At 40.4% G+C, this 16,258-nt stretch overlaps 1 protein-coding gene across 2 annotated transcripts in view; it reads right to left on the reverse strand.

Moving 5' to 3' along the window:
* LOC136864045 (oxysterol-binding protein-related protein 9) overlaps positions 1 to 16,258 on the reverse strand; it is an 830,446-nt gene that overhangs the window by 39,507 nt on the left and 774,681 nt on the right. For both annotated transcript variants that reach the window (XM_067140573.2, XM_067140572.2), the window contains one exon: positions 12,461 to 12,680. In XM_067140573.2, the coding sequence (XP_066996674.1) occupies positions 12,461 to 12,680 (220 nt within the window). The remainder of the gene's footprint in view (positions 1 to 12,460; positions 12,681 to 16,258) is intronic.

Here is a 16,258-nt window from a genome sequence, read left to right on the forward strand (position 1 = left end):
AATGGGTTCCTTGAATTAAGCAAATCAAAAAGTCTGTCGATCATGTATATAAATTCTTCAATTGCTTCACTGTCTGCAAAGAAAGGATGGCCCTGTTTTCTTAAAAATTCGCGTCAGCAACACCAGAACTTAATGTCTGCACAGCAAGTTATACATTCATTTTTTTATTTCCCCATCTAATGTGTGCACCACTAAGATTATTGGCAAAATTTAATCCCTCATTCTCCTGAATTTCATTTAATTTTGCAATGTACTCCCATTTTATATCACCATTGGAAGAGGATATAATCTTCTTATCAGAGAGGGTATTCCTGGCCAACTTTACCATATGGCATGGGTCAAAAGTAACAGAAACAATACCCATTTTAACATGCTCAAAGCTACAACTATTCACTGTCAAATCTATTGTGCAAGCAAGTTGTTTAATTGTTTGTACATTAGTAGAAGTTCCATCACAGGTTAGGCCCCACACTTTAACACCTACTTCACGTAACTCTGTAAGACACACATTTATCATCTGACACTGTATTTCTGCTGATGTTTTGTTAATCAGAAAGTAACCCACAGGACACTTGAAGTTGTGTGTAAGTGACACTAGCATTCATACAACAGCTTCCGATGCCAGTTCATCCTCAGAACCTAAAATTTCACCACAGTCCACATAGCTGGAATATTTGCCCTAAGCCCAGTCCCATACAGTTTGTGTGCGTAGTGACATTGCATCTATCACAAGGTTACAGTCTTTTAACCAAGGTTTCTCATCAATATTCTCTTTCAGATACAAAAATACCTCTTCTAAATAGCCTGGCTCACAGTTCAATTTGGATGTCCATGCCCTTATTGTTGATGGGTGGGGTAAATGAAACAAATCATGGAAATTTGAACGAACAAACCTAAAAGCCTTTGGTGAATAGAAATACAGTGTTGAGGCAAACTGCTTCATGAGACTTGTGTAATGCCACCTGTGGTTTTTTTTTGCTAGGGGCTTTACGTCGCACCGACACAAATAGGTCTTATGGCGACGATGGGATAGGAAAGGCCGAGGAGTTGGAAGGAAGCGGCCGTGGCCTTAATTAAGGTACAGCCCCAGCATTTGCCTGATGTGACCACTTGTGTTTAGCATTACCTTCATTTGTGAAAGCATTCATAAGAACTTCAAGGGGAAAGCCTTCAAACTTCGATTCAAGCACAGAAATTACACTATTTGATGAATTTGCAGATTTCAGTTCTCTGAGGAGCAGTTTCATATTGCTGATCTTGTTCCTTCATCTAAGTTTTTCTTGCAGCAACTTAATTTTTTTCTTCAGAGCTACCTTCTTTGGAGAATCTGGAGGTTTAGGTAACTTAGGAAGAGAATCACATGCAACATGATTTTCTTCAGCACAGAGGTTGTATGCTGAGTTGGTGCACTGCTTTTCATCCTGTAAAGTAAAATATGTTTGCATCAAACACAATTTTTTCTACTTTTATTAATCATTCTCCTTCAATAGTATAGGCCTAATTCTCCATCTGCCTGAAAATTTAATGATCGAAGAATGTGTACAATTTAACATGAGCATTTCAGCACATTTCAACATCAAACGTGAACATACCTTTAACCATGTGTTGGGGTTTAAGGGGATACTTACAGTCTAGGATACTGTCAAATGATATGTCCCCTCAGATTAAGGTAACACAGAAAAAATTACTCTTTCTAACTAGATGCTGAAATTCTATTTACAGTGCAGTGAAATGTTCACTGTAGGCCTACTGCATATTTGAGATGTGGAACTACTACAGCCTATAAATATAATAGCAAATAATACATACCTCAACTGGTACTTGCCGTTGAATAACTCTATGTCTTTTCTTGGGTGGCTGAAGCAGATGATTTGGAAAATTGAAAATTTCAGGTACTGCATCGTCTTTAATAAGTGGTTTGTTTCTATCTGTACCAAACATGCAGCAGGTCTCAGAAAAGTGGTCACTACAGATAAAACTGTATTTTTTGGGGGTCCAGTCTTTCCTTCTCACAGCTATAACCCACTTCTTTAATATTTCCGGACGTTTCCATAGAAATCTGCAATTGAAGTTATGAATTCTGTAACTAGATCATTCCGACTAGAACCTATAAAACGTAACGTACGACATTTAATATGCCAAAATATCATGTAAGATATCTCCATAAACATAGAATACTTAATGGCAAGAGCCAAACTGGAAGAAAATAGTAATTATCATTGAAAAATACCATATTTATAGCTTTGCAGTGAGGTAGTGCTTAGACTGCTTACCTGTGAAAATGAAGCTTTTGTGAGTTCACATCTGCTTTCTTCTGCTGCCTGTTAGTGCAACCGTATGCTACACAAGAAATAGGCATCTTGATTGCATCACAAATTCGATGTACAGACAGATATTACTACAAAAAAAAGGTCCATCAAACACAACACATCAGCTGACTTCCAGACTCAGTATCTTGTCAACTTTGCCGTACACGAGGGGGCGTGATTAGCCAGGGAACAGAAAGCAGTTTTCTGCGAGCGCTACCATGACAGTCAGCATTCCAGTATTACCTATAGTTCAGTGGTTAAATGACATGGTCCTGATGAAATGCGACTGCTAGTACACAATCCAACTGTCCGCATATTAGAATAACATAAAGGAATACAATGAAATGTACGAGAAACTGCCATAATGGTTAAATAAATATGTGAAGTGAGGGACACGCCTGGCAAGTAAGCCTTAATGTGAAGCACTTTATGACATGTCAGTGTTAGTGTAGGGAAAGGTCCTTGGTTATCAACCAGGAGATCCAGAGTTCGAATACTGGTATGGAAAATTTGTGTTACATGAGAGCATGCTATGTCCTTATATCATCGCGATATACATGTCCCGAGAAGGGAGAGGGAGATAGGGGAGAGTGAGAGCGACCGACAAAATGAGCAAAAACCATGGGCCGTGTTACAAAACACATCCAGCTGACTGTACAAAGCCGAACATGGCCAAAGTGGACTTGCTTATATTTCACGTCTCCAGAAATCCAACAATTTCTGATTGTTCATCTGTGCATACATAACAGCTTAGCCTTTTATAGCTAGCATCTGTATGAACATAGAAGAAATTATTTTCTGGGCTTGCAGACTGTGGTCAAATATTGAGTTAGTAGCTCTCAATGCTTCACCAGAAACTGCAACTGGTATTTTCAAGAAGTCCACTCTTTCCAAAGGTCAATAAAGGACTGAAGCTCTGGCTGTTCACTGTGCAGTCTGGACTTTTTACCGTGTCAAGTGAGGAGCTGAGTACTGGTTGGTTGTACTTTCCCCAGGCTCTTCCCTGCTCCTGTGTCCACTTCTCTACCTTAGCTGTTTTGTGTACAGGCATCCAATCTATGTTTTCCCGTTCAGATTCTTCCATCCCAATGAAACAGTTTGTATGTGCGAAAATTTCTACGGCTTTCCATTGTAACCGAATATGGTAGAGTACTGTGGTTGAGAGTATGTCCGTCCCTACACTGTACATTGCAGCCATTCATGAGTGCGTTCAGCGACATATGACCTCTCAGTCTGTCCTAGTCAGCTGTATAAGTTGTGTTTCTTGAATCTGGTGGCCATACTGCATTATGGTTATGAAGATTTAGCCACAGCTGCACAGGATCCTGTAGACTCCTGTGGCTGTGTGAAAATGCTGCTTACCTTTTGCTGATCTCAGGAGGCCCCGAATCTTGGTCTGTGTCTGTATATACAGTATTTCTTACTCCACGTGCCTTAAAGCAGCATCCCTATGTGGTCACTTATTTTGCTTACGCATAACAGGATGGCTGTAGCCAGTGGCTTTTCCTTGTTTTACTCTCTGGCTGCCTAATGACAGGGATGGAATATGTTTACTATTGTTCCTTGTGCCTGTAATCATAGACGTAATTCAGGGGTGGCAAGGGGTGGCAGTTGCCACCGAAGTATTTTGAAGGAAACCAAATATTTGTAATACTACAGACTTAGAAATACATACGAGTATTATACAAGTACTTTTTCTGTTATTCTGTTTAACTGAGCTCAATGAAACAAAATGATATTGCAATATTGGGCTAGCTATATAATGATGATAGAAATAATTTCAATTATTGTTAAATTATACCTTCCCCCATCATTCTAATTAAAATACTGCTAATAAGTTCCGAGAAAATGCTGACAGGTGGGCGTCAAATGCCATGGACTGCAGCCTATGGTTCTACACAACTGTCACTATGATCAGAATTTTTTTTTTTTAATTGGCTTTACGTCGCACCGACACAGATAGGCGTTATGGCGACAATGGGACAGGAAAGGTCTAGGAGTGGGAAGGAAGCAGCTGTGGCCTTAAGGTACAGCTCCAGCATTTGCCTGGTGTGAAAATGGGAAACCACGGAAAACCATCTTCAGGGCTGCCGACAGTGGGGCTCGAACCCAATATCTCCCGGATGCAAGCTGACAGGTGCGCGCCCCTAACCGCACGACCAACTCGCCCGGTAATCAGAGTTTCAGAGGTTCTCCTGTAGTTAGGAATGGGTCCAATCAGTTCATTTGTATGAACTAATTCATGAGCTGATATCATAGAAACTACTCTCACTACACCTCGACCTACCTCCTTCAAATGAACGAAACAAATGAGGTAGTTTATGAGGTAATGTCACTGAAACAGCTCGTACTGCACCTTGTTCAAATGAACGAATGAACGACACCTCATCTCATCTCATTCAAATGTACCAGGTAGTTTATGAGCTATCATAGCAGCAGTAAGCCAAGAAAATGTCAGTAGTAGATTGGACAGCCTACAGAGAATGGGATACATAGCCATAACTGGGGCTATGAGAACTATGCCGACAGAAGCCTTGAATACTTTACTAGACCTCCCATCACTATGCAATTTCATAAAAGGACAGGCTAAAATGAGTTCATATAGATTGGCACAATCAGAGTGCTGGAATGCACAAAGACCCAATCTAGGACACTGTAAAATTAACAGAGTAATAACAGAGGAAGTTCTACACATGCCTTCTGATCATATGATACCAAAGTACAAATTTGAAAAACTGTTTGAGACCCAGATAACAAAAAAATAGGACTGGGATATCAACAAATGGAATACTGAAAAAGAAGATATAGTGTGGTGGACTGATGGCTCAAAGACTGGGGATGGCATAAGAGGACGGATCAACGGGGGAAGACCTGAGAAATCAATCCAGATGAGCCTGGGCAAACACACTACAGTCTTTCAAGCTGAATAGATAGCTATCACAACATGTCTTGAATAAAATCTGTAAATGAACTATAGGAATAAGAACATTTTCATTCCTACGGACAGCCAAGCGGCCATTAAGGCACTAGAAGCAGTCCAGATAATATCCAGAATTGTCTGGTATTGCCATCCACTTCTCCTGAAGCTCTCAAAGTACAACATTGTCAAAATAATATGGGTACCAGGGCATGCAGATACAGAAGGAAATGAAAAGGCAGATAAACTTGCCAGGAAAAGGACAGAAACACATTTTGTAGGCCCAGAACCTGTACAGGGAATTTCCTATGGACAAGCCCAACACTACATGGGAAAATGGGTACAAAACAAACAAATGGAGAACTGTAAAAATACTCCAAGATGCAGGCCTGCAAAGGAACTGATAAAAGGACCAAACAAGAAGCACACTAAATTACTGTTGAAACTCATCAGAGAAAATATAAGATGGGTAGTAGGACTGTTGACAGGACACTGCCATCTGAAAAAATACCTACATAGAATTGGAGTAATATGAGACAATATATGTAGGAAATGCAATGAAGCAGAGGAATCAGCTGAACACATACCTTTCAAATGTGAGGCGCTGGGTAGAATCAGACTCTCCACTCTAGGACTACCAGGTAAAGAGAGAGAAAAAATCCAAGAAGACCCAATAAGAACAACCTGCAGCTTTGTGAAGGGAGCACGTATATCTAGGTGGAATGAAGGAAAAACATGGTAGCAAAAGATCTTAGAGGTCGACGCTAATTAGGAACGAATATTTAGAGGCCCCACGAAGGAAAGAAGAAGAAGATCATAGCAGCACCTAGGTCAAGGAGTGCTAGCTATCCCTGCTGCTGGCAAGCGAGTACGTACATTTCATGAGCTGATATCATGGAAACAACTCTCACTACACCCCGACCTACCTCCTTCAAATGAACTAAACAAGTACCTTGCTTGCTTCTTTGCCCTCCTTTAATACGAAAGACAGAACACCCTCTTACGATGTTTAAAGATCGGGGGTTCAAGGAACGTGTTAATCAGTTATTTACCGGCTCTTGGCATAGGAAATCATTACTCTAAGATTATAATTGTCTGTTTTAACTGTTAAAGAGAAAGAAAAGACAAAGCTAACGTAAACATCCGCTTAATGAGGAATAAAGGGATGTTGAATACCTACCTAATATTATTCTGTATTTAGGGGAATAAAAGGTTACATTTTTCTAGCCATCACCTCCAAATATTAATCACTAATACATAGTCTCATTAGAAATCTGTTAACATTGTAAGAATATTGGTCAATCAGTTGACCTTTGACACTAGTATTGCATTTTATAATGCAACACATAAAATGCTCCTTGCGACATTCATTTTTTTAAGTTTTGAAAGTTGAAATGTGAACTGCTGGTCCTTATCGCATGTTACTCTGAGTTTTGTTGTCAGGCAAGAAATATAGGAAGTACAAACATTCAATTTTTTCCTCCATCACTAAATTTACCTCGTGTGTATAGTATTTATTTAACAGTGCCAGTGTATTATCCCCACAATTGTCCCACATTATATAATGGAATGCATACAGACATGCCAGATTGCGAAGGAATTTTCCATAATGGATTCTGAGTAACGGCTATACAGTCACCTATATACGATACAGTATTGTTCGTTCATTATATGTGGCGATTATTGTTTTAAGAGGTAAACCAGTGAGATTATCACCGCAATGTGTGTACTGTGGATCGTATCTTGCATAGGACCGGACTCGAACCAGTGACCGAACATGAGCTCCGTTACGAAGCTAGCCGACCGGTACAACAGTCTCTGAACTTATCCCATTTGGGAGCGCCTAGCACAAGCAGAAAACAGCTGTCCAAAGTGCACTGCCGCCGCCAGCCTGCCACAGTGGCCTAATGTAATATACCTACGCTATGAGAGACGGAGACAGAATTGCAAGCTTTCAAACATCCGACAACTCCTCCTCCTCCTCCTCCTCCTCCTCCCACAATTGAGAAGAGAGATAGGAAATGGGATATCATGCAACCACTATAAGGCACGCCAATGGCCACTTTTGTCGCACTGACACAGATAGGTCTTATGGCAACGATGGGATAGGAAAGGCCTAGGAGTTAGAAGGAAGTGGCCGTGGCCTTAAGGTACAGCCCCAGCATTTGCCTGGTGTGAAAATGGGAAACCACGGAAAACCATCTTCAGGGCTGCCGATAGTGGGATTCAAACCCACTCTCCCGGATGCAAGCTCACAGCCGCGCGCCCCTAACTGCACGGCCAATTCGCCCGGTGGGTGGTTGTTAGAAATCTTTAGCAGGTAGCAGTCTGTGTGAGAGTTTTCCAGTACACAGTGTGTCACAAGTGAAGCTTGGATATCCTTGTAATCAGAATGTTGACGAAGGTTGCCCTTCTCCTTCTCCAGGGTGAACTGGATGTTGGTGTATGGACTATTTAGATGCTGCGTGAACCTTTCAGGCTGCTCAGTTCTGTGCTGCAGACTATGAAGGTGTAATCCACACACACTAGTCATGTGTTCGGTTTCAGAGGTGTGGACTTGAGGACTATTTCCTCAAACTTTTTCATTTAAAAGTTGACTATAACCAGGCTTTGATGGGCTGCCCATGGTGACCACCTCACTTTGCTTGTAGTAGTTTTCATTCCATAAGGAATAGCTTGTGATGAAACAGTGGCAGAACAGGTTAGCAATATCCTCCAGAAATATCTGAGCAATGTGGCTCAGGGCTTTATCATGGGTATCTTAGCGAACATGGAGACTACATAGAAACTGACACGACAGTTTCCAGCTTCCAGGTGTTTATCATTTTCAGTTTCTCAATGAAGTGACCTAAGTCTCTGATGAAAGATGTAGTGATATCAATGTGAGGTAACAGTAGTGTAGATTAAGTGCTTTGCAATGCTGTAAGTGGGTGATCCAACGGCACTCATGGCGGGTCTCAGAGGAATGTTGTCCTCTAGTATTTTTGGTAGGCCACATAACCTGGGTGGGACGGCTTGGTTCTGGCATATATCTTTCAAGTCATCTGGCAGCAAAGAGGCCTTAATTAGGTTTTCACTTTCTCAAAGAAAGCAGATTGTACAGTCTCTGCAATTTTTGATAGGTCAAAGTTCAGTAGTACAGAAATCTTGGTGGTGTAGTCTATGTCTGTGACAACAGTGGTGATCCCTTTGTCTGCAGGGAGGATGATGCCATTTTCATCTTGGTTGAGAGTCTTTGTGGCCTTCCTCTCTACATCTGTGAGGATGTTCCTGGATGTAGGTGCCTTGCACAGGATACGCGAGACAGAATGATGCAATCTATGGAAATAGAAAGCCAGTACCGATGGAAATGCAAAATTGCAGCCATTCAACAATTCATTTGTCATCAACAAATAGTGAAAATATACAAGAGTAGCATAAAAAAAAAGATGATTTTTGATTGATTAGACAAGAATAGCTGCTTCTATGCTGCCTATTGCCACCAATACTGTTACCTGGGGAAATTAACACTTAAAAGAATGCAATGATAAACTGTAAGACTGAAAACAACTCACACCAAACAAGGACACTGAGAATTTGTTCAAAGTACAGGCGACTTTCTTAGATGGTCACTTTTAAATTGTTATGAGTTTGAAAGCAAGGAATAACCTGGTATTTCTTAGGGAGCTACTAAGTTACAAATACTATCGCTCTTCAGTCATTATTGTATTTCTGTTCTTGGTATTAGTCTTGCTACTATTTGCTTGGCATTATTGTTAACCTTGATTCAGTGTCTATTCATAACCTTTCCTATGCCAAGTAAAACGAGGCAAATAAATAAAATATGTAATAAAACAGACTTTTTTAGCTATTTGTTTTACTCTCTACTGACACAGACAGGTTTTTTGGCGATAGAATAGGCAAAAATGGGAAACCATGGAAAAAAAAACATCTAAAGGACTGCTGACAGCAGGTTTAAAACCCACTACCTCCTGAATGCAAGCTCACACAAATAGTGATTATAGAGATTCTACATCTTCATTAGTCATGGCATCTGTCTGTTACCTCCTGAAAATGTGTGAACACTGGAAATCCAAACGTTTGAAAAGTGTAAGATTTATACTCAATAATGTTGCCACCAAATGGGGAAGGTGTCCAGGAATTCATGGGAGGAGAGAAAAAACAAACACGACATCTGAAATAATTTTAATAATAATAATGTTATTTGTTTTACGTCCCACTAACTACTTTTTGGTCTTCGGAGACGCCGAAGTGCTGGAATTTAGTCCCGCAGGAGTTCTTTTACGTGCCAGTAAATCTACCGACACGAGGCTGACGTATTTGAGCACCTTCAAATACCACCGGACTGAGCCAGGATCGAACCTGCCACGTTGGGGTCAGAAGGCCAGCGCCTTAACCGTCTGAGCCACTCAGCCCGGCGAAATAATTTTATTAATAAGCAATCTGTTTAACATCCTTCAAAGTAGTCCTGCCAGAAAAATAAATTATGGCATTATGGCATTTGAGATCACTGTGTAATTTACATACTAACTATTTAACATCTTACTGAGCAAGTTGAGCAAGTTGGCCATGCGGTATTGGATCGCACAGCTGAGAGCTTGCATTTGGGAGATAGCAGGTTTGAACTCCACTGTCGCCAGCCCTGAAGATGGTTTTCCGTGGTTTCCCATTTTCACACCAGGCAAATGCTGGGGGCTGGACCTTAATTAAGGCCATGGCTGCTTCCTTCCCACTCCTAGCCCTTTCCTATCCCATCATCATCATAAAACCTACCTGTGCTGGTGCGACGCACAGCAAATTATAAAAATAAAAAAAAATGTTAACATTTTTCAGAGTAGTCTCCCAGATTGACCACTGTTCATTGCCATCGATGAGGAAGATGAAGAATACCATCGGCCATTTGGGATGCCCTAATGTGTGCTACTTCACACAGAATTGCAGTTACGATGTCTTGAGTGCTGATAAAGCATTTCTTATGCAACCACTTTTTCCCTTTAAGGATGAGACTTGGGTCACATGGCCTAAAATCATGGAATAGGAAAAGTGTGGCAAGATCTATCCCCAACATTTTAAACAACATTTAACAATACGTAGTGTGTCCGGAAAATACGTATCACGTATCGTGGAGGCGCCGCCAGGTGGCACTGCTGTTGTCGCCAATCTTCTCAACGCTCAGTTTGAGTCTCAGAGCTCGTGTGGCCCGAGTTCGACCGGATTTGGCACAAGGGGGCAGGTGGATCCTTGATCACGACAATGCGCCCGCTCACACGTCGCTCGTTGTGCGTGAGTTTTTGGCCCGAAGCTCAATCACCGTGATAGACCACCCGCCTTATTCACCCGATTTAGCCCCTTGTGACTTCTTCCTGTTCCCGAAATGCAAAATGGTGCTTCGGGGGCGGCACTTGGGGGATGTGGAAGCCATCAAGGGAGAAACGACACGGCAACTGAACAGCATCACAGCTGAAGACTTTCAACAATGTTATCAACAGTGGAAACGGCGTTGGCAGAAGTGCATCTTGTCTCAGGGAGAGTACTTTGAAGGAGACCATATTGTAATACCTGAATAATTGTCAAATAAAGTTATTATTCAACTTTTATACGTATTTTCCGGACATACTACGTACTTTGTGAAGTTTAGTGTTATCACGTTAGATTGCTGAATTATCCAACAATTCTTGAAATTTTTCCCATACTGCATGACAAAAATGTTACAGAAGAAAGTCTTGTAATTCTGTGCAGTTATAGCATGACAATGACTAATTGCATTATGCACCAGATCACTCTGAATGGTGTACGCTAAAATAATTGTCAATTTCATTGGCAACATATTCTGGTGAACCTTGTATTGCTGCAGTGGACTAAGATGATGTCATACACTGGAAAGTTGCTTCATTCTATCACAGTCCAGAATATGTCATCAATATGGTGCTATTTAATCACTGTCACAGATACATCTTTGCGAGCTGATGCAAAACACCCCTACGAAGAAGGATAGCAGACGACACTGTTCTCACTTTGAAGTCCTCTTTCATTCTTGCCATGGTACAATAGGGGAGAGCACAATCACCTATCTTGACGTACAAGCACTGTTCAGCTTCGGTTACTTCCATTACATGCTGCTGTAACCATATGATTGACATTGAAAGCATGACCACTCATGCCCATTTCGTTGCCCTCTACATTACCAAGAGCACATACTTTCAAACAGCTGGGCTGAGTGGCTCAGACAGTTGAGGCGCAGGCTTTCTGACACCAACTTGGCAGGTTCGATCCTGGCTTAGTCCGGAGGTATTTGAAGGTGCTCAAGTATGTCAGCCTTGTGTCAGTAGATTTACTGGCATGTGAAAGAACACCTGCAGGACTAAATTCAGGCACCTTGGCATCTCCAAAAACTGTGAAAGTACATTAACAGTACTGGTACTTTTTTGGGAAATACCATGTACTTATGAATTAACTTATGTAGATGAAGCTGGGAGAGAATACAGAGAGGTCAACATTTCACTGTAGCTCCATGAAGTTTGCATCAATTTTCAACGAGAATCACACCAATGCTATTTTGAAATGAAAGAAGGGTAACTGTGTAAAATTTTCAAATTATAAGTATGCAGCACTGACAGCAGTGATTCAGATGCAAAACTAGTGAAAGAGTCATGTTATAACCAATACAGCAAATAATCCCATAATAGGATAGCAAAACTAACATTAAGCCCTTAATTATCTTTCATAATTGTCAAGGCTTCTTCTGGCAGTTAATAAATTGAAGCAAAATGCTACGAACAATGAAGACGATTATGAACTACAAGAACTGTCACTAAAAAGGACAACGAATATATGGGATTGTATGTTCCTTGCAGACTTATTTTTAATTATTATCAAAATATAATTCACCTTCCATACAGATACAAACACTATGGATACCCACAACAAACATTATATGAGTATCTGTAGGTACAATTGTTTCTGAGAAAAGTGTACCTGCGAGGAACTTACACAATACAATGCACTGCTTCTTTCTTTTTTTTTTTTTTTTTCCTTTTTTTTTTTTTTTTTGAGAATCTGTACATTTCACCATTACTTATTAAAGGACTCCACTGGAATATAACTTGTAATAAAAGTACAATGTACTCCTAAACTGCAATTCTATAACTGAAACAATTTATCAATGAACCAGCAATGTCCATGTATGATGATTTTACAAACCATGGAAGATAGAAATTAAAATCCAGTAACTCACCCCATCAGACCATTTTGCCTCCATGCTTCCATTCCATTCCCCGTTAACAACAAGAAAAGGCTTTTTTTCATTAGGCTGGAAAGCCTCGGCAGACACACGGTGTTTTCTTCCACCATAAAATGGCTTTGTGTGAAATTCTACATTAGCAGAGTATCCAGTCTTGGCACAGGTAATCGTAACACTTCCACCCAGTTCAATCCAAGGTATGGTCAGGATAGACCTGTCATGAACATGTTAACAAAATGTTACATAAGAGAACTGAATAAGGATAAAGAGGGGTACAGTAAGCAACCAGCTTTGTATCTCTACTAACGGAGATACTGAGCGCTGCCCGAGGTAATTTATCAACTGGAATCATATTAACGTTGGGCTTCTGGATACAGCACATTTGTGGTCTTGCCACAATCAAGCTTTGCCACCATGCTGGCAAGTGACAGGTAATAATACACAGAACTATCATGTGATCCTGCATTAATGGCAGTCAGAATCCTAAACATAGAAAACTTGGACATATTTACATTTCCATCCAACAAAATAATTTCACATTTCATGAAAATGTTGGTGTAGCATTTGTTAAAAAACTCATTCTACCTAGGTAGAAATATATTTCTAAGGTTTACCAAGTTATAGTTAAAATTACTCAATTTTTCACATGATGTTTTTGAAACTTCTCCATTCCCCAAGCCAACTGACATAGAAGGCCTTGGTTACCATGAATGTATAGTGTAAGCAATATTGACAATCGAAAAAGAAAGATCACCACCACTAGTTTAAGGAAATACTGCTATGATATATTAACATAATATGGTCCACTCCTCTTGCTACTGCCACTATCAAATTGAATTAAGCCGTGCGCGTAGAGGCGCGCGGGTGTGAGCTTGCATCCGGGAGATCGTGGGTTCGAATCCCACTGTTGGCAGCCCTGAAGATGGTTTTCCGTGGTTTCCCATTTTCACACCAGGCAAATGCTGGGGCTGTACCTTAATTAACGCCATGGCTGCTTCCTTCCAACACCTAGACCCTTCCTATCCCATCGTCACCGTAAGACCTATCTGTGTCGGTGTGACGTGAAGCCCGTAGCAAAAAAAATAAAAATTGAATTAACACTTTTACAACAACGCTTATAGGTAGTGCACATCAGAGATGGAAGGTACAATGTTAATGTCCAGACCTTAATAAACAAGTGATTCTACCTCATGCCAGAGAACTTACTTTTGTTTTTATTGCCCAAAAATGATGCTGTGACTCCAACAACAGAACACTTTATTGACAATTTGTAAATGTTGGAGGTGGTGGTGATGGCAGTGATTATTGTCTTAACAGGAAGTTCAACTGGGCAACCATCCTCACAATTGAAAAATATCTACCAACAACACATACTGTGCCATCTCACCATAAGAGGAAATGACAGGGAAGGGCTGATCACGACAATGAACCCCCTTTTTTGCCCTCAATTATTACAGGCTGTGAGTGAGAACACATGTTGATCAGGCACTAGACCATCTGCTACATAGTTTCAATACTAGAGCAACCTCTTTTTTCTTTTGCTAGTGGTTTGAAGACACGCTAACACAAAGGTTTTCAATAATGCAAGGATGGTAAAGGGCTAGGAATGGGATAGTAGTGGCCATGGCCTTAATTGAGGTACAGTCCCATGATTTGCCTGGTGTGAAAATGGGAAGTCATCTTCAGGGCTGCCGACAGTGGAATGATGATGATGATGATGATGATTGTTGTTGTTTCAAGGGGCCTAACATCTAGGTCATCAGCCCCTAATAGTACAAATGAGATGAAATGTAATGACAGTTTAAAAGTCAAAAATCATCCACTGACCTGAATTCAAAACATGATGACGAAGAATGAATGGATGGATATGAATTTAAAACAATCAGTGGATCTGACCTGCAATGCCCCACATTATCAGAAACTAGCGTTAAACAACAGTATTACTTACCAAGGGGACTGCTTCTAAAGCACAATCCTGAATCGATGATGCTTGTAGTCTAAAGCGGTCCAAAATCCAAGTCATCTGGTACTTATCGCTACGAAAGTAGAATCATGGTATTTGTCATGTTGCGGTACTAATCAAAAGTAGCGTAGACTTGCGGTATTCCACACATTATGGTACTACTCACAGGTAATGTAATGCGCACAGGTTATCATAAGAGATTTCATTTTTTGTCATATTGAACCGAGAATTACAATGAATAAACATTTTATGTCCACCTATTCAATACAATAATAATGTTTATAGATGTAATTACAACATTTTAATTATATTCAGTACTAGTTCCGACGCATTTTTGCGTCATCCTCAGCTGTATAAAGAAATCGGAAAATAGGCAAATTATATAAAACTCATGGTAAATATTAAATTGTATACGATATAAAAACCCTATAAAATCTACATTAAAACAATGACACATATTAAAACCTTATTGAACCAGTTAAAGACTTGTGAGTCAAAAATATACTGAATGTTGAATAACAGTTCTCAAGTTGATTCATGTCCCTGTGGACATACAGTAGTAAGCTCAATAAATTTGGTCTTTAACTTGTTCAATAAAGTTTTATTATGTGTCATTGTTTTAATGTAGATTTCATACGGTTTTTATATCACGTACAATTTAATATTTACTATGAGTTTTATATAATTTGCCTATTTTCCGATTTCTTTGTACAGCTGAGGACGACGCAAAAATGCATCGAAACTAGTAAGGAATATAATTAAAATGTTGTAATTACATCTATAAACAACATTATTATTGTATTAAATAGGTGGACATTAAAAGTTTATTCATTGTAATGCGCACATGTAACGCAAACCTACAGTTTCCCACATTGTGGCACCATTTACAGGCAACGCAAATCTATGGTGTTCCTCTCACAGGTGTACTAATCACAGGGACTCGTACTATCCCATGGTGTTCCTCACATAGTGGATAATAATCATAGGCAAGGCAGACTCACGGTGTCGCTCAACCATGGTGTCGCTCATAGAGTGTTACGAATCACAGGTACTGTAAAACTCACCCTAATTCATAGACTGTTGCCACTAATCACAGACCTATTGTGTAACTAACATAGTGGTACTATGCGCAACCCATGGTGTTCCCCGCGTGATGGTACTAATCACAAGTAGTTTCATAGTTCTAATAGAATCATCCCTTGGTCGCCCCTTTTAGTCACCTCTTACGACAGGCAGGGGATAACGTACGTGTATTCTTTGCCTGAGTCCCCCACCCACAGGGGGATGTGTGTTTGGTCCGCAAGAGCTATTTTATTTCGCTCAAGTCCGCCGGCAAGCTGGTTAGGACCCTCCTATCCGCCACCTGGGACACGCCACATAGGAGTATCACCTCTCCCCCTGCTATGCCAGTGTAGTAGGTTTGTGGCTGACAGTGTGATTCAAACCCACCATCTCCCGAATGCAAGCCACAGCTATGCGACCCTAACAGTACGGCCAACTTGCTCGGTAGAGTAACCTCTGATCCTGTAGGTTACTGGTATTCGTCAGTCTTGAAGGCTGTGTTCCATCGTGGGCCAAAGCAAAGATTGCATTATAGGGTTCTCTCTCATCCTTCGACAGTGGAAAAGGAAGGAGAACCTAACAAACAGCAACATAAGAAAGAAGTGAAATTCTGCAATATTTTCTCATTTTTCTCTTTATAACTGCCTCGTCTCTAAAGGGTTCAAATTCCACTACAGTTGGCAACACCAAGTGAAATGTTGGTGGTATTTGCATAACATGCATGACTGCCTAAAGAAGACTTCTTGATTAGCAATGGAGCATTTCAT

This window comes from Anabrus simplex, chromosome 2 (assembly GCF_040414725.1).
Source record: "Anabrus simplex isolate iqAnaSimp1 chromosome 2, ASM4041472v1, whole genome shotgun sequence".
Lineage (NCBI taxonomy): Eukaryota > Metazoa > Arthropoda > Insecta > Orthoptera > Tettigoniidae > Anabrus > Anabrus simplex.